The sequence below is a fragment of the Carettochelys insculpta genome, chromosome 3 (genome assembly GCF_033958435.1).
Source record: "Carettochelys insculpta isolate YL-2023 chromosome 3, ASM3395843v1, whole genome shotgun sequence".
NCBI classification, from domain to species: Eukaryota; Metazoa; Chordata; order Testudines; family Carettochelyidae; genus Carettochelys; species Carettochelys insculpta.
Window position 1 is genome coordinate 94,536,699 of NC_134139.1, and position 19,260 is coordinate 94,555,958.

General features: G+C 41.9%; 1 protein-coding gene across 5 annotated transcripts in view; it reads right to left on the bottom strand.

Annotated features, from left to right (window-relative positions):
* Positions 1-1,731: 1,731 nt before the first annotated feature.
* MTHFD1L (methylenetetrahydrofolate dehydrogenase (NADP+ dependent) 1 like) overlaps positions 1,732-19,260 on the bottom strand; it is a 233,799-nt gene continuing 216,270 nt past the window's right edge. Inside the window, exons 25-26 of one of the 5 annotated variants that reach the window (XM_074990392.1) lie at positions 7,970-8,078; positions 1,732-2,603 (exon numbers count right to left, since the gene is read on the bottom strand). In XM_074990392.1, coding sequence (XP_074846493.1) covers positions 7,989-8,078 — 90 coding nt within the window. In that variant the 3' untranslated portion in view covers positions 1,732-2,603; positions 7,970-7,988. Of the gene's footprint in view, positions 2,604-2,659; positions 4,709-6,186; positions 6,206-7,969; positions 8,079-19,260 lie in introns of those variants that run through there. The other 4 variants (XM_074990388.1, XM_074990391.1, XM_074990389.1 and 1 more) reach the window with 4 other exon arrangements.

Here is a 19,260-nt window from a genome sequence, read left to right on the forward strand (position 1 = left end):
TCATTACAGGGACAGCTTGTTCTTTTCAACACCAGTGTTCTAGCGTGCTACATTCTCAGGTGACACAGAACAGCTGGAGCTCTGTAGTGTCACTTTTGAAGGTCCAGGACTTTTGTTTCCATGCGGAAATAACTGGAAGGGGTCGACATTTAGCTACTGGAAATTTAAATGAGGCCAAAATGAAGTGTTAAAAAATGAGTATTATTTCTGCATAGGACATCAGACATTTTTAGCAGCTGGCTCTTATGTCTAGTGAGATAATTATGTGAACTTGGCTGATGACGTACAGTGCATTAGCATGACATTTTGGGGTGTTCTCCACTTTACTAGGTGGTAGTGTAATAACACATTTCAAATGTCCAAGATATTGTGCAAAAGAGCTCACAGAATGGATCAGATCATGTGCTTTAGGAGGAAGACACTTCTTTTAGGCACATATTTGGAAAATAAAGAGCAACAATGAGAAAGGATACACCCAAAAGTAACCTGTTAAATATGTTCTGTTTGAAAGTTTCCCCTATTGTAGCAGTGATTTGTTCAATAAGCACCTAAGAAAAATCAAACCAACTACTTCATTTTGGATTTTTGATATGCTATAGGCCCCAGCTGCTCCCAGAGGATGGCTGTAGCATGGAAATAGCATACCACAAACCACTGTAACCACATCATCAAGTGGACAGTTGTCCTTTTCATTGTGTGTCTTTCTTTTTGAGAACCAAGGCCTACCAAGCTTGTCGCTCTTGAACGTGAGCTTAGATAACAGCTTCATCTGATTTTAAATAACCAATTACATATAATAATCAAAATACAGAAATGTTGAGAAAATTAAATAAATGAGCCTTTAAAAAAAGACTGATTAGGGTTCTGATCAGGCATATACCTCCTGGAGCATGGGAATACATACCTCAAAGTAAGAATGACTAGTTTTCACTAGCACTACCACTTGCTGACTGTAAATGCAACAGCAGCCCATCAGGGAGGGCAAAATATGGCCCAGGGGCTGGATTCAGCCCATTAAACCATTGGATCCAGTCTGCAGGTGCAGAGGGAGCCTTAGCCAGGCTCTCTGCCTGCCCTACCACCCGCCCACTCCTCAGAAAAACTAGCTGCAGGGCCCTGTTCACATGTGAACAGCTGGTTGGCTGGTTTCCGGCCGATGGCAGCTGCCTGTCTGAAGAGCAGGCAGTGCTTGAAGTACACTCATTGCTTCCCTCGGGCTTGTAGCTGTTCACAGAGTTACATGTTCCTGCAGCTGCCTGCTCTTAGCAGCCTGCTGGGGCATGGGAGGTAGGGAACCAACTTTGCTGTTGACAAGGAATCACCCAGGTAAGTGTCTCCCAGCCAGAGCCTGCCTGTGGCAGCCCAACCCCTCCCATCCTTTTCTATAACCCAAACACACACTGCCCCGATGTTCCTTCCCAGACCCTGCACCCTAGTTCTCTGTCCCAGATCACAACACCCTACTGCCCTAGTTCACACCCTAAAGCCCTGCATCCCCTCCTGCATCCCAGGCCCCTGTCCCAGGTCACAACCCCTCCTTCATGCAAACTTTCTCCTAGATCCCAATCCCCTCCTGCACCCCATCTCCCTATCCCGAGCTCCCTTCTGCACCTACCCTCCATCCCAGACTCAGCACCTCCTCCATTAATATCATGGAAGACTGCAGCCCTTGACCCCTTACCAAATTCTTGGAGTGCCCCTCGCACCAAAATTATTACGCCAACAAGGTCTACAGTTTTTGCTCCTCCTTTTCTTTAAAATTAAAAGACCCTCAGTTGTGCACTGAATAATGACAATAACCCATTTCACTGGGAAACAAGGTTAGAAGTTGATTTTTTCAAAAAGCTGGCAACTAAGACACCCTTACTATCTCCTTAGACAGTCGATTTTAAAAAGAAACAAAGCTTGTTGACATTTGGGATTTATAACCAAGATACTGAACAAAACGGACCAAAAACATCATAAAGCTGGTAACAGCATCTCTGAAAGATGAAAAGACTCTAAGACTATGGGATGTACCATGTAAGTGTTTCCCCACTTCTATATTGAAACCCTCTTGTTTGTTATTCTTCAGCAGTCTGCTCATTTGAAATTTGAGTGTTCCCCAGCAGTGCCCATGGCAACACTTAACTGATAACTCAGACACGTGAAGCTAATTTCTGTGTGGTTTCAGCTCTTGAATGCTAGCAGCTGAACTGTACCCTTCAAGTGCAACAGACTATCCGACAGTATAATCCTGTTTATGTTAATTTTTAAATGGCCATTGATGAGGGAATTTTTTTTGTTAGAAGCTCAAATAAAAACTACAAAATTGTGGCATGTGAAATTTGACCTGTGTCTTCACACCTTTTTATCAACAAAACAAATTTCAGTAATACATGTACCAATAAGCACAGTAAAAGATTTTTCTGCACTAAACCAAAAATAAATTAGTTTGTAACAATCTTTTGGTTTTTGTCATAAAAATGGGATGAAGAAAAATATTTTTGTTCTTTGGTTTATCTTTATATAGTGCTCCAGAGACACATAACAGGCTAGCTTCAAATTCACTCAATTCTCTTATTGCAGGAAATGGTGAAGTAGCAGTTGGTATTTTCAGAATTCTGCAAAAGAAGAAAAGAATTGCTGTAGTAAGTTTCACTGTCTGAAGAAACAAGAATAAAGAAACAAAAATAGAAGTATAACAAGAGGTTCTACAAATGTTCCGGGGTAGAAGTTTTTGTCCTGAGCAAAATTAGATAAAATATTAACTATACCAAATGCTATGAATAACCTATTTTCACTTAACACAAATGTTTGTGTATCCTCATTGGAAGTAAAACACAAAATTCCCATACACGCAAGCACTATTATGAGCTCTGGAAGGGTTCATATTTTACAATAAAGAGCACCATTGACTTAAACTTAGTCCACAAAATTCTGGAACAGTTTTGTTAAGGTAATAAAAAAAAACCCAAGATGCATTTTCAGCAAGAACTGATCAAGAAACTAAAACAATATAAACATTTGTGGTTTTCAGATAAACTTTTAATCACCTTTCCAGGGGGAAAAACACAAATGATTCACTAGCAGTAAAGATTAAGTATAATCCCAACCAGTTTATATGGGCAGAAAGTCTCCAGCAAACAGATCTGGGGCAAAGAGCATATAAATAATTAAAATCTCAAACCCAACATCAAAGAGCAATTAGAAAAACAAACAAATCTGGAACATATCAACAGCACAATAAATCACAGCTCATGGCAATGTAACAGAGGGGCCAGCAGGATCACAAGTGAAGTACTGAGTTATAATCTTAGATAAAGTAGCATCTAATATCCCATTTTGGAATTGTATCCTATTGTGCTAGATCAGAGGGTGGGCCGCACGAGTGATCCTCCTTCACTTCAGTGGGCCGCAGCAGCCCGTGGGGCGCTGGGGCTTCACCTGCAGCCCCTCAGGCCACCGTCTCCCCATATGCCTGTCATGCACTGGAAGCCTGTACATACCCGCTCCTGCTCTTCCCTCCCCAGCACGACTCACCTGTTTCACGGCTGTCCCAGTTCTGGGATGGAGCACAACTCAGGTGATTCATGGCTCTGCAAGCCCTGGGAGGGAGGGGGAGTCATGGGAAGTGTGCGAGAGGCACGTCGGGAAGGAGGCAGCCAGGGAATCTGGGGGCTGCAGGTGGAGCCCCAGTGGGCCACACGCAGCCTGCCCACCACTGTGCTGGATAGCGTTTATGGGGGATAAAGAAGATGGGTTATTTGAAGGGATGAGGCCTGCCGTTGATTTGCTTTGTGTCACCTGTTTCCATCTTTAAATATACGCGAGCCTATAGTGAAAAGCTAGGCAGGGTTTTCAGAAATTCATACAAATATATTTGTGGAGTTATATTACAGGGATTCTAGTGAAGAATTAGGAAGGATTTAGGAGGGGTGTAATCAAGAGTCACCATAGTTATCACTATGTGGAAATGTTATTAAAAAAGGCTTAGATAAGAGGATGAAGTCTCAGGCCCTCTGAAGTTAATGCCAACTATTCCACTCAGCAGGGCTAGGATTTCATTCAATGGTATTAAAAATCTGAATAAGACATGACTGACTTTCCAAGGAGTAAAATTTCTAGAGAATAACAGATAAAAAAAATAAGAACAGGCCATGGAAGTGAGACAATGTTTGCTACACAGGCCGTAATTAATGCATACGATGTACTAACAAAGAGAGCAGATGACTCTACAATGTATTCTCAAGGAGTTATGCAGGCAACAGAAAGGCACAAGCATGACAAGTACATGCAGAGGATCAGAAGGTAGAAAGACTATAAAAGACCCCATGGAATCCCTCAATCTTTACTTCTCATGTTCTTGTCCCTAATTCTCCATCTCCCCTCAGAGAAGCAATATAGAAAGATTGTACACACAGCAAAGGTTAGCAATACAGTAATATTCAGATGTAAAATCAATGAACAATTCTAACAATTTGGATTTGTATACACAGATTTTAGAGTCTTCTGTTTTCTTAAGAGTGCTTCAAGTACAGGAAAATGTTCTATCCCTTCCCATATTCAAAGGTTTTTCCATATTCACTGATAAAGGTAAACTGGGTAATTTCTTCACAGTACTGTCACATTGTCTGTGTATGGTGTTGCTAGGTATTTGATGGATTTGCTTCTCCTCTCCTTGTGGCAAAAAACCAGTTTCTTCTATAGTCCTCTCAACTCCTGTTGCCTTACAGGCAGGATTGGGAATAAAGGTAAGGGTGGAAAGAAAGGGAAGGGGAAGAATGAGAAAAAAAAAAGATAAAAGAACGTGAAAGTTCAAGAACATCCTCTCTAGGTGACTATGTCTCAATGAATAGAGGCTAAAACTCCTCTCAAATAGTTTTCTATTCTTGCCATCAGGCAGTTGTAGTCTCCTGTTTTGTGCTTCCTTCTGTGTCTGATGTGCCTTGCATGAGATGACCAAGGTTAACAGCTCTTTAGAAAAGCGGCAGAAGTGTCACAGTATTCGTTCTTTTTTGGCTGAAAAGCATCCTGCTTCACCTAATGCCTGGAAGGAAGTGTAATATGCAAGAACATGACTGAAAGCTGGGGCTTTGCCTGTTCCCAACAGCTCAAGGACAATGACAGAATAGAAATCTGGTAACTGGTAAAGAAGAGGGTGGATATTACATCTAGGTTCAGAGGGCAGGGCCAAAAGAAAGCAAAAAGGGCTTGTCACCCATAGCATGGGATTCCTATAGCCTTCTCTTTCCCAGGATGGGTCTGGTTCTCAAATCCTTTCAGATCCAGAGCATAAATAAAACTCAACAGCTTTGTTTTTTTTTAATTTCCTCCAGATGGCACAACTGTCTCTACCTAGCCCAGTACCACTGGCTGGTCTCCCTAAGACTCTTGATAGTGAGGGCAGACACTTGTTATAGAATCTCTGCTGAGAGAGAATTGTCAACCTTTCCCTGTTAAGTATCGCATTAAGCAGTGATGTTTGGGTGAGGCAAAAAAGAGCAATGAAGAATCATATGATACTGGGGAATTAGTTGATTCCCTTGAATGCCCATTGCCCATTTTTTAAAGGCTTGGGTCATTTTTTTTAATAGTGCATGGTACGTTTTGCAAAGAAAGTGCAAAGATGTTCCTTGAGTGTTGGCTGCATTCAATTGAAAAATATTTTCAACTCTGACCTTTTTTTAAGTTATATTTTTGGTTAGAATATACCCTAAAAATTCATACAAACTCCAAGCTATAGCAGAGTACGCACCATAGCTTGTGGTATTTTGCTGACTCTTGAGAGAACTATCACCAGCTTTATTCATAGTATAGACAAGAAGGCTAGAACAACCAAGTCCAAAGCTTAGCTTAGTATTAGCAAGGCACACAAAAGACACAAACTTTGACTGCTTGAATATTTTCAGAAAACCTGCTGAGGTTAACCACTGTGCAGAATGGGATACAGAATGGTCATTAGCACAATTGTTCTCAGCTAGGTATATGTGTTTGTAATGAAACAGCTGTAGTTCTTGGACTAATCTCTGAATACTTTACAATTGCCACATCTTTGCTGGCAAAATAGAATATTACTGTAAAATTTATGTTCTATGCTATGAACACAGCAAAAGAGTTTCAATCAAGTAACAGAAAATTACCATATTTGTCATCACACGAACACACCCGCACATACCTCAGTGCATTCTGTCTGCCCTAGGGCAGGCTGCTTTAGTGCCGAGGCCTGTCTCATGAGTGAAAAACGACTGATGAGAATGATTCTTGAATAATACAAGTCAGTTTATGACAGCACATATAATTGGTGGTGAGAAAAAGATATAAAAATTGGGGAGAGGGTTTTTTTGGTTTTAAATTGTGATATTTCGCTTATTTCCATGTACTTGGATCTATCATTATTTCTCCCAGGTCTTTAAAAATTCTAAGAAACTTCTTAGTCAGATCTCAACAATTTGGAGTGAAGGGAAGATGCGCAAAGACCCAAGGGTCTCAGTCTTTTCTGGAAGTGCTGAGCACACACTGCTTTCATTGGCGTTAACGAGACCTGTGTATCCACAGCAGTGCGGAAAAACAGAATGCATATTAGGTGTCTAATGGTAGGTACCGAAGCTCAAAAACGTAGGCCATATTTTTCAACATATTATGGTCAAAATTTGTTCAGGACTCAAACTCACAGGGTTCTCTCCTCATGCGGTTGATATTACCAGCAGATCCACAAAGTATTTATAGCCTTACTAGATATGCTGGGATGCATATGATTCACAAGAACCTGATTAGAGTTTAATGTACTGGCATTTCCTTTTTAACTAAACAAAGTCCTTCACAGTTTCTCCTCTGACTATGGTTCTTGAAAATATATTTAGCAAAAGGAAAGCTTTCTTCTCTTTTGGGCATAAGGAACTTTAACAAAACTAAGGGATTGTTTAAACTATAGGCTATTCTCTATTAGCTGATTTTATGTAGGGTTATTAGAGCTAAAGGAAGGCAATTCTTCTGGACGACTTGGCATGTTCGAGGCCTCAGCTGGAGTACTGAATTAATTTTTGGTGACCACTTCCATTTCAAAAGATGGACAAGTTTAGAGTAAAAAGGATGATGGACTTGGAAAATGCACCTTCTAAGGAAAAATGAAGAGAGTTGGATTAGAAAAGTGAAAAACAAATGGAAGGGAAAAAAGTTTTGAAACACATGTGATAGATGTACTGTTTGCACTGATGTTGTAGCTATGCTGGTCCCAGTATGAGACAGACAAGGTGGGAGAGGTAAGTGCTTTTATTGGCCCAACTTCTGTTGGTAAAAGAGACTTGCTTTCGAACACTGCAGAACTCCTTATGTCTGTGAAAAGTCATCAGGGAGCTGTGACATCAGGTAGCTAATTACCTTTCCTACACCAGAGGAAGAGCTGGATGGAGGCCGAATACTTGTCCCCTCTCACCAACAGAAGTTGGCCCAATAAAAAGAGATTGCATCTCTCACCTTATCTCTGTCAAATACAATGTAATATGATGAGAGGACCGGGATCAATTAATCTCTAGTTAAGAGAACAGAACAGAGTAATAATAGGTTTATGATGGGTCATATTTTTTTCGGGAAAAACTATTGAGAAAATCCAATGATACTGTGGAAGGGACTCACCACCAGAAGCACTATGCAAGGCTAGACCAGACACACCTATTAGAGATGATTTCAGAAGCCCTGTTGATTGTGTCCCACTGTGGAAGGTGAGATGCTCACCTGGTCTAGTCTGACATCTCCATTAAAGCCACTGGGTCAAGCCAATATATAGCAATTGGGGACATGGTACCAGGTATTAAATGAGTGAAATATTTGTACAATATGATGTAATAAAGAAACTAATATTCCCAAACCTCTATACCTATTCCCTGATGTATCAGTCACAAAGCCTCTACTAATTTCTTATTCCTGGAAATAATTATTAGTTTCTTCAAGCAAGACAGAAAACAGTCCAACATTGTTACACATAACCCACCTGAACTTGGGCACTTCTCTCAAAACAATCCTTTTACTTGCTCTGTGAGTGGATCAAGGTCAATGTCATAGAAGCAAGGCCTTGTGGGAAGTCCTGGCATGGTGCTCATCTGTGGGAACAATAAAATAAAGTCATACTCCTGCAACTGTAAGCAGATAATCACACTGTACATATATACAGTTGATGAAGTGAAAAGCCAGCTTGTTCTTCATGGACTCAGCAGCTGCAATTTTATTTTTTCAAATTTCAAACCAGCTGCTACTTCAGTTCATTCTAAAAATTCGAGCCTGTGAGAGACAGGAAAGGGGAAAATATATAAAGTGACACAGTTTAAGGTCATAAAAAAGGAAAGTGCAAGACTATGACTGACATTCTTCATAACATGCAGACACCCACTAGAATTGGTTGTGCTTCTGAGTATTTACCAATTTAAAGTTATTACATCAGGAATTTTGTAAATCGAAGTAAATTCCCCTTGTGTTACAAACACGCTAAACTGTGTTCATTTGTGAATGAAAGCAGGATGCTGCAAAATACTGAGCCCAACACCTTCACGCCTTTGCATACTTAATTAAGACAGAGTGTAATGAGATAATTAAAATAAATTATGCATAATTCCTAGTTTACCATTTAGGAGCTTCCCAGCTCTTGGTCTCCAATCATTTTTCCAGCACCAATAAGTTATAGAGCCTGCAATGAGCATTACACTGCACTAAAGCAGTAACAGTTTTGAGATGCATTGCTCATGTCTGTTCCACAATAGGTGTGCATGCTGGTGCTGGTAGTTTTTCCTCTGTGCACCTCTAGTGAACTCCTGTAGTGGTGCCTCTCTAGTGCAGTACAAGAGATGCTTGTCAGAAACACCAACAGAGGGAAAAGGAGGGTGGGGTGTGGAATGAACATGAGTGATACCTCTTGAAGAACACCAGCTCTGAGCACTTCTTTGAGCGTTTGCTCATGTCCATTCCACAATAGGTGGCTACCAGCAGATTCATTCAGAGGTAGGTAGGAGTCAGGAATGAGAAGGCTGCAGGACTGCCCTGCTGAATCCAGCACTGTCTCCAGTCTGGGAGACAATGGCAAAATGTGGGGGGAAGGGGTGCACAGATGACCACACAGCTGTCCGACAAATATCCTGGATGGGCACATGTGCCAGGAATTCCACCACCGAAGCCTATGCTATAGTAGAGTGCACCTGCACAGTCGGTGGCAGGGGAATGCCAGCCAGGTCGTAGCAAACATGGATACTCAAAGTGATCCAGTTTGAAATTGTTTGAGTAGAGACTGTCCGACCCCCTCAGAGGAACTGTGGAGATGAATAACTGGGGGATTTCCAGATCTGTCCAGCCCTGCCCAGGTAAAAAGCCAGGGCCTGTCACATATCTAACAAGTGCAGGAATGGGGTTTGGGACAGAAATCAAGCAGGAAACTGTCATGGCTCCAATGGAAGGCTGATGCCACTTGCAGTAGGAAAGCTGAATGTGGATGGAGCTGGAGATTGTCCTTATGGAAGATCAAATATGGCAGCTGTGAAGTCGAGGCCTGAAGTTCAGAAGTTCAAATTCCATGGTAGAAATGGGGGTCTGACCAAGTGAAGAAGACATCTGAGACCTGCCCAACGTGTCATGAGAGAAAACTGTGAGGCCCTGCACTGAGGGATGGAAGACAAAATCGGCCACAAAGTGCACCGACCCTCTGGTCCTTCAAATGAAGTACGTAATGTAGGATTAATTGGATCAGGGTCTTCACTGGTGGATTGCCACAGTCTGCTGCCAACGTGAAAACCTTTCCCTTTCAATGTGGAGGTTTCTGCTTTTGAAGAGACTGTGGCGAATGCCCTCCAAGCATGCCTGTTCTTCTGGGTTGAGACATGCAGCATACACACCATGAAGTACAGGGATGCAAGGTTGGGATGAATGAAATGGCCGTGGTCCTTGGACAAGAGGTCTGGGTGGAGAGGCAGTGATCATGAGGAAAGTACTGGCAAGCTCAACAGGCTTCTGAACCAATGCTGAGGGGGTCATGCCAGAGCTACCATGGCCCTGTCCTCCTTGATTTTCTGTAGGACCTTGCCGATAAGCAGGGATGAGGAAGGGGAAAGGGAGAAACATGTAAAGCAGATCTCCCACTCAGGGCAAGAGGAAAGTGTCTAAGAGGAGACCGTACCCACATCCTGTCTGGAGCAGAGCAGAAGGCAGTGGTGCTTCTGCCTAGGAGTGAACAGGTTCATCTGGGGAGTACCCCACTTCTGGAAGACCGAATAGGAGACCTCCATATCCAGCATCCACTTCTGTTGAGAAGTCTCTGTTCAAGTAGTCTGTGAGGGAGTTCAGGGCTCCATGGAGGTGATAAGCCTCCTGGTCGATATTATGAGCTAGAGCATGAGGGCCTTCTGTCAAAGTGCTGTGGAGTTGGCTCCTCTTTGTCTGCTGATATATATCATTGAGGCCATGTTGTTTGTGAGGATTCTGACTGCCCTGCCTGTGAGGTGGGGCCAGAATGCCTTGTAGGTGAACTGTACTGCTCTGAGTTCTTTGACACTGATGTGCAGGCCCACTTCATCCAGGGACCACATACCCTGGGTCCTGGTGTCCTCTAGATGGGCTCCCCAGCTGAAGTCCCATGCATCTGAGATGAGCTTGACTGTGGGACAGCAGCTCTGGAACGGGACCCTGAGGAATATGTTCCTGGGAATCATCCACCACTGGAGGGAGGAAAGTAAGTATGGGAACTGGGAAAGTGAGGAGTTTGTCCACACAGTCCTCAGCCTGTCAGAAGACCAACACCAGCCACATCTACAGGGATTAGTTGAATATTGGCCTGTCTCAGGACCATACCCTGTAATTGCAGGGGTGCATGAATTAGGATGGCAGGTATTTTCTGCTTGTGACTTCTCAGATTTAAGGACTTACCTTGATATTACGTGCATACAGAGCTCCTCTGAGACTGGTTTCTGGTTGTATTGGAATTGGCCTCAATATAATCCAAAGAAAGTGAGCTCCCAAGTTCCTTATAACTTGTAAAGCAGATCTACAGACATGCACATCCTACTACATGAACAGCCTTAATTCACTCCAGATAAACACCACATGTTAAGAAAACTGTTCTTAAAATCACCGATTCTAAATTAAAGTCAAACTGCTTTTTAATTAGTTAATTCCATTGGCCAGATTGTCTTCCCATATAAATCACTCAGAGGCCACTAAAATTAATGGAGTGAAGCTGATTTGCACTAGTTGTTGATCAGTCCCTGAACTTCTAATTCTTTGCAGACTGACACCCAGCGTAATTTTCATTAAAGGATGACAAACATTTGAATTTTCTGAAGTATGAGTTCGAAACACTTTAATATTAATGCAGGGGCTATGATCCTTCTGACACTGAGGCTGTTTCTACACTACAAAAATAATTTTGAAGTTGCTTACTTCGAAGTAAACAACTTCAAGCTTGAGTGTCTACACACACCCCGCTTCGAAGTTAAACTTTGAAGCAGGGCACTACTCCATTCTGGGAATGGACTAAGGACTTCGAAGTTGGGCTCCCTACTTCAAAGTAAGGTAAGTGTGTGTAGACTCTCTGCTGGCTACTTTGATATAGTGCCTAACGTCAAATTAACTTTGACGTTAGTTCCTAGTGTAGGCACACCCTGAGGAATGAAGTCAACATAGGGAGAAAGCAACACTGCTTGTATTAAAATTCCTGCTGCATAAAATGAAGTGTATTTCATCGAAATCACAGTACAGAAGACATCTTACATCTAACTGAATTTCAGAGTAAAACTGATGCGCCTCGGCATTTTCACCGTTGTCTGCGGTGTTAAACTGGAGTTGATTCTCTGCTATTGCCAGTGGGATGCACAAATGTAACACAGGATAGATTTGTCCCTTTATCTTTACTATGGGGTCAAACAGCAGGAGATGGCTGGATGGCTGAGGGGATTATTACTGAGTACTCCCTCACTGGCACTCTGTTTTACGAAAATTAAAAGGGAATGATAGAAAGTTGTTCAGTAGATTGCAAATCAGAGTTAACAGATTTGACCAGCTTACTTTCAGCACAGATGTATGTGTTTGCAGGCTGCCTCCATACCTAGCAGTCAGGACTCAGAAGCCCTCTATAGGCAGAGGGATCCTGTATTTTCAAGTGCAGACGGTAATGTTAATCTGCCACTGGTTGCTACACATGCTGTACATGCTCAGTGGATGAATAAAAGACTTCTGTGTCTAAGGTTTTTTTCATCTTAAATAAGCACTAAATTGACACCAGTATTTTAAAAGTAAAAAACCCAGAAGCACATAAGGGGTCTGAAGGAGCATATTCTCCTATGAAAACAAATCACTTTGGTAATCAGCCAGTTTGTTCAGCAGGAAAAATGCACTGAAACAGCAAATCAGAATTTCACACTCTTACAATGCCTCTCATGCACAACAGATCCCAATGTGGCTCACAGTTTACACATCATATAAACTAGACAGGGATCACTTCAATGACCACTGATATTCAGTGACCTCTAACATGTAATGTAGCAAGTATGTAACACTGCACAGCAAGGTTACAAAAACAGGTTGAGGGTAAGCAGCCGTGAATAAGAATGTTATCCAAATGAATCTATCGGTGCAATCTGCGGAGGCAGAATAAAATTACCTAAACTGGAATTTGACCAAGACTATGGCTATCACGCCTTTTGTGGCCAAAAGTACAATGGAACTTCAGTAACCACAGATGGTGTGGGTGTTAAGTTTAAATTCTTCATTCAATATATCGTAATGTTTTCTTCACCAAAGAAATCTCATCTAACAAGAATTCACATAGCTTTTAAATATTTGCTGAGAAATACAACAAGGGAACTGGGGCAAATATTTGGGGACTCACTCAGATTAATAATTTTTAATATTTGCAATTCTCTACAAACCCATGCTTAAATATAAGTTACTCTATGGATTATATTAATTATACTTCTTGGAAAGCAACACTGGCAAAAGGAAAGCATAATTTTAGTTGAAAAAGGACTACTGCAACTGCTATCTGTCTTACGTATTTATGACGTCAGAGTTTTAAACACAAAAAGGTAGAAGGATACTGATGCTCTCTTACAAGAGAGACAGTTATTCTTACAGAAGTTTCAACTAATGCTATTCTGAGAAATCTTGCTAATATTGAGGTATATCTAATTTTTCTTTCTGGGGACGGGTGGTGAAAGATCAGTTGGACAGTTAAGCACTCTGGTAGTATCTGAAAACTTCAGGGCACCTCAATCCCGTCAATCATTTTTTAGGCTTGGGTATTGGCCAGAAAATTCTCTGGTTGTGGTTAATGATTAATTCTTAGTGATCACAGAGGATAAAAGGAGTGATTTTCCAAAGATCTCAGCATGGCTGTGTCTACACTAGCCAGTCCTTCTGGAAAATTAGGCCAGCTTCTGAAAGAGCAAGCGGAGTGTTCACATACAAAATGCGCTCTTTCGAATTCCCTTTGAAAGAACGTGGCACTTATTCTGCAGGACGTCTTCCTCTCCCAGCTGAGGAACAGTGTCTTCTTCCACAATATTCTTTCAGAAGAAAGCATGCGTAGATGCCCCGTGGGCCCTTTTTTCAAAAGAGCAGTCCTTGTGGCACTGGATTTTTCAATCCTTGGCCTGTTCTTTCAAAAGAGCGGGGGGCTGTGTAGACTCTCTCTTTCAAAAGAGCATATTGCTCTTTTGAGCTGATTTTTTTTTTTGGTGTGTGGATGTGGTCTTCTGGACAATCATCTTTTGAAAGATCACTGTAGTGTGGAGGCAGCCCATAAGTCTCGCTCTATCACTGAAATCAATGGGAGTTTTACTATTGATTCCCAAAGTATCTTTGTTGATTGTTTATGGACACGACAGCAGCCTTTGATGTCATTCACCACAAGGTAACACTGACATGTCTTCAATCCCTAGAAGGGTTGCACTAACTCATGCTTGATGGCCTCTGTTGTTTTCTTCATGAAAAGTAGGGTGACCGTATTTTCCCCAAAAGAGGGCACCCATAGGGCAGTCCAAGCTGTCTCCTCCACTCCGAGTGTGGGGTGGACCCAAGCCCTCCCAGCCACCCATCCACACGAGGCCACCCTTAGGTCCCCCTCACAATTGGGACTAATCTGAGCACCCCTGGTGCCTGGGGACTGGTAATGATCAATTGGCAAGAGCAAACAGGATGTCAAAAAACTCAGGATGGGACAGGGCCTAAAAAAGGGACTGTCTCAGCCAAAGCAGGATGTATGGTTACACTAATGAAGTCCCAGTTGAAGTCTATACTGGGGAAATAAATTGATTTCAGGTATGCAATTCTAGCTACTGCATTTGGGTAGCTAGAACCCACGTATTGGAAATGACTTATTTCCTTAGTGAGGACCTAGTCTCTATACTCTTGTGTCAATAGCATGAAGTACAGGGGCAACTGCTGACCCCAGAGAGATTGATTTTGCTGTGTCTTCACCAGACACTCAAAATCGAATTCCAGGAGATCTTCCACTTAGTATAGATGAACCCCCAGAGAGAAGCTTTGGAAAACTGATTGTGGCACTTCTGAACTGAATCCCACCTAATGAATTCCAGTGCTAGCAAAAGTAGCATTTTAAGCTCTTTAGATGTTCAGGTTACTTAAGTATGTGTGCTTGTTGGATATGTCCACTATAGATAACTTGTCATATTTATTACAGATCTTATTCTTGCAATAACGACTCAGAAAATTTAACCAGCTTGTTAAATTACTATTTACATACAGATCTCCATCGAGGCTACCCTAGTTTCTTGACAAGAGCTGCTTGGATGATTTTTGTCAGTTTTTGAACAGGATTTGTTACATAAAAAGAAAGGAAGTTAGTTATGTCATTGGCTGCACATTATCAATACATTTTGATTTAATGTCTTTATTGTATATACAGTACTTGGCAATGCTGTAGCTTAAAGCTAAAGTCAGTCAGTGACACTACAGGCAGACGGATTAGCCATTTCTGATTTCTTCCATATTACTTCACTTTTGCCCACCATTGCTGGGATATGTGCTGTACCATATACTAAGTAATGCTTACCAAAATCTTTAAGCCTCAGTCCGCCTGCATTTTAGGCATTTCTAAAGTGCTCACTGCCACAATAGTAAGGCACTCTCCTGGCAAATAAAAGACATAGGTCTTGGTGTTGTATCTCTGACTCACCTACAGGTAAACTAATGTTTTGAAGCCACAGAGAAATGTGTTGGAGTTAATGTGACTATGTGGGTGAATAAATGTTCACCAGTTCCCCCTTACCAGCTTCACCTACATGCAGAGGACCAGACAGAAGGCCTGTATGCAATTTAAATCTCAACCAAGTGCTAATCTGAAGCATTAGGTCAGGGGCGACAAATCTACAGCTCATGGGCTGGATATGTCCTGCAGCTTGCCTGGATCTGGGCCATGAGACTCAGAGCTAATCCTTTTCACACTGGGGAGCCTGCACTGGCACGCCAGTCCTGGGGCACCCCCTGTGTGGCTGCAGCATGAGTGCTGGATCCCCACTGTGAAGGTGAGGAGCCCCAGCCTTGCAGGCTGGTGGATCAAGGCAAGCCAGGCCAAATCCAGCCAGGGGGGGAGATGGCCTGTGCACTGCTGTTTCTTCACTCTCCAGCTGGGACAAGAGCATCACGGCCAATGGGCGCAGCTTGGAGTGGTGCCTGGGAAGTGCAGAGCCATGTACACCCTTGGGGAGCTGTACAAGGTAAGCATCCCCTGCATCACTGTCATGCTCTCTCTCTCCACTCAGACCCCCACCCTCAGCCCTCTCCTGCATTGCTCCTGGAGGAAGCCCTGAAGTTTGGTCCTTTGCCTCCCACCTGCCGCATGGGACTGGATGCCAGGGGAGTGAGGTGTCTTTTCTGCTTCTCAATCAGGGGAGACATCAGCGAGGTTTGGAGGGTTTTTTTCCCCCCTTTTCACTTTTATGTGGCCCCCACTCACTGATTTTTCTGTGAGTCAGTGGCCCCCAACCCAAAAAATGGTTCCCTACACCTGGGATGATTTTCGCCCCAAGACAGTAAAAGCTGCAAAATTAGGCTCCTAGATTCTGTTAAACAGATTTCTCAAGGCTTCCTCAACAGGACCTATTTTGTTTAGCTTCCATTTTTATTATACAGCTGCCTATCAGTGCGTACCATAACCTGTCTCTTATTTCCTCTATATAAACAAAATTAAAACTCTTTATAAGACCTGACAATATTTTAGCTGTATTAACACAATGGTATGATTTTTTAAAACAGGTTTTTTTGACAACTACAAGCAATTCGTGTTTTGTGTCTTTCAGATACATTTCAACATTTGTCTGCTTTGCAAGCAGTGTTAAGATCTGTAAATTAGAGGGAAGAACAGAAGACTACACATCTCAAACAAAGAACAGAAATCAAAAGAGTACAGGATATAAAGGAAAATCTCTGAAGAACTGCACCAGTAAATTTCTCCTTCTTGTGGTTTATGGAGTTATGCTACTCCCACTCTGGAATCTGAGTTATTCACATTATCTAATTGTGCCCTTTTCTTAATTAAACAATCTAAGACAATTCCGAACCCTTTGAAACTTTAAATTGTACAGAAAGCAGATGATGTTTCTCACGGGAACATGGTAGAGTTATAGCTTTGGATAGTTTATCAATAAAATCCTAGAAGAGAGGATTGTATATACTCTACCCCTGCCACTAAAATCAATATAGGCAAAAACCCCACCACTATGAAGATCATTACAAAACACACATTAGGTTTAATTTGGCTTTGCTTTTAGACATAAATATCCATGGCTAGCTCCTACACCCAAACTTTGTCTGGTCATCTCCTCTCCAATAATGGAATCTGTCCATGTCTCCCCCCAACTCCATTACCACAGAGTTGGCTCACCAGATCAGCCTAGGTTGAAGGCAGAGATGGAGACTAAACTGAGGATAAGTGATGGGCTGTGGCTAGGGCAGAGGTGAAGAGAGAATGGAGGGCAGAATTTGGGAAAGGGAAAAGCGGAGCTGCAGCTATACCTGGACATATACAGATAAGGCTGAAGGCAGAAATGGGGGCAGAACTCAGATTGCAGGAGGACCTAGGGCTGGAGGTAGAGCTGGCAAGGAGGTGGAGAGGGAATGAGAGTAGAGCTGGGATGGGGGCAGAGCAGGAGGCAAAGTGGAGCTGTGGATGGGGCTGGAGTTAGGGGCAGAGTGGGGCCTGGGCCCTGCTGCATGCCTCCCAACATTCCTCCATGCCCCCCTAGAACAGAGGGCACACCCCTGAGTCTGGTGACCACTCTTCTAAACTGATATAAAGCAGCCATGGTCGTTTAAACCAGCTGAGGATCTGACCAACAATTTTCTTTGTTTAAATTGCTCCCAGTCAGTGTCTGAGGAGATAAAGTGACCCCATTGGCCACAAGCAATCATGTAGGCTCTGACACTAACACATATTCTTCATTTTAAGCATGGGACTAATCTCACTGACATCCCTCAGACTCATACGATCATGTCAATTTACAGAATTGGGGCCCTATAAAACTGGAAAAATGGCTTATGTTTATAGCAAGAAGGGAAAATCACATAAAAGTGAAAGCAGAAAGGGCAATTAAAAGATGAAAAACGATATTTAACTTAATGAAAAGAAATATAGCAGATATGGCTAGTTTGAAGCAAAAAGAGAACATACATACCCACTAAGGGAATGCTGTGGAGCTATCCCCAAGACAAAAAAAGCTCTCTCAAGTAACCATCAACCTGCCTCTTAAAAAATAAAACACACGCCCAGATTGGAAAAACAGATGCATAATGCAGGCAAGTTGTGGCTTTCTTGGAAACGAATCAACAGTTTTTTTTTTTTTTCAAACCTCATACATTTAGACCTAGAAATGGCATTATGTCTTTAAAAAACCCTACTGTAACTAGGTAAATTATATTTCTAAAATATACTTTCGGCATATGTTTAGTGTCTCAAAAACAAATGTGGTTTATGAAAGTTGCTAAGTAACAATTCTTAGTCAGTGTTTAAAACAAAAAAATGATAAGGTTTCATGAAGATTTGTCCCAATCTGGTAACATTCAGACAATAAAATTAAGTTCTCTCTTTTTTTTTTTTTTTTTCCGAGAAAGCTTAATGTAAAGAGACTCGTTACACTCATAAACCACATAACAAGACACTTAAAATATTAACTCCTTTCAAAAGAACAAAATAATGCTTGTAAAGAAGCTTTGTAACTTTAATCTCACACTATTGTCTCAAAAGAAGACCTCCGCTTCACTGCCTGTTGCTTTATTTTAGGGGCTGACTGCCACCTGATGTCAGTTTTTCCATTTTTTTCCCCTGTGACAGCTTCTTAACTGTTGGGCCCCGCTTGGCTGAAGTGTGCTGGCAATTGCTCTGCCTTAAGGAAGCACTGATAATCTCTGGAAATAACAGAGAAAGGCATGCCTCATCTGCTTGCACCATCCATTTGGACTTAAAGATATTGGTTATACCTCAAAGTCTTAAAATGGCCTACTTGAGCCATTTAATGAAAACAAATATAGCTGATAAGGCTGGTTTGAAGAAAAGAAGGACATATATACTTTCTAAGGAAATGCTGTAGAGCTCTCCCCAAGATCTCTTAAATGACCTTCAACCTGTCTCTTAAAAATAAAACAACGCCCCAGATTGGAAAAATGGACACATAATACAGGCCAGTTGGGGCTTTTTTGGAAAAGAATCAGCCAACTTGAGGAATCACCACTATCTCCCAGTGTTATATTGTCACAGTTCCAGTCAGTAGGTCATTTAAGAGGGTCTGCTCTTATACAGAGGGGTTGACTGGTGGGGTGCTAGGACTCTGGAATTTCCTTCCACCTTGGTCTAAAATAGTCCATATTTTGGTGACCTATTGGGCACGTCTCAAAAGGCATTTGTTTACGAGGCTTTTGAAGACCGCTTAGAGTATGTTGCCTAGATGACAGAATGCAAGAAAGAAATTTTTGGAGGCAGATGGCTAGTTGAGTTTCTGTTGAATCGATCATTTTATTATAGTTGAGATTTAAATGTGATTGTTAGTAGTGTGTAAGGGAACCTGGAGGCTTTTGCATAGGCATCTCTTTACCTAAAGGAAAATAAATATATGTGCAAAATGTATAAATATAATTTGTAGGCGAGTTTGGTGATTCACTCTCAAAAAGAAAAATATATTAGTACATTTCATACATGGGAGCCATTTGTCTCAGTTAAATAACTAATATTTTCATCTGCAAGGATACAATGCTATCAAAGCTGGAGAAAATTATCCCCCTAATCACAATACAGTT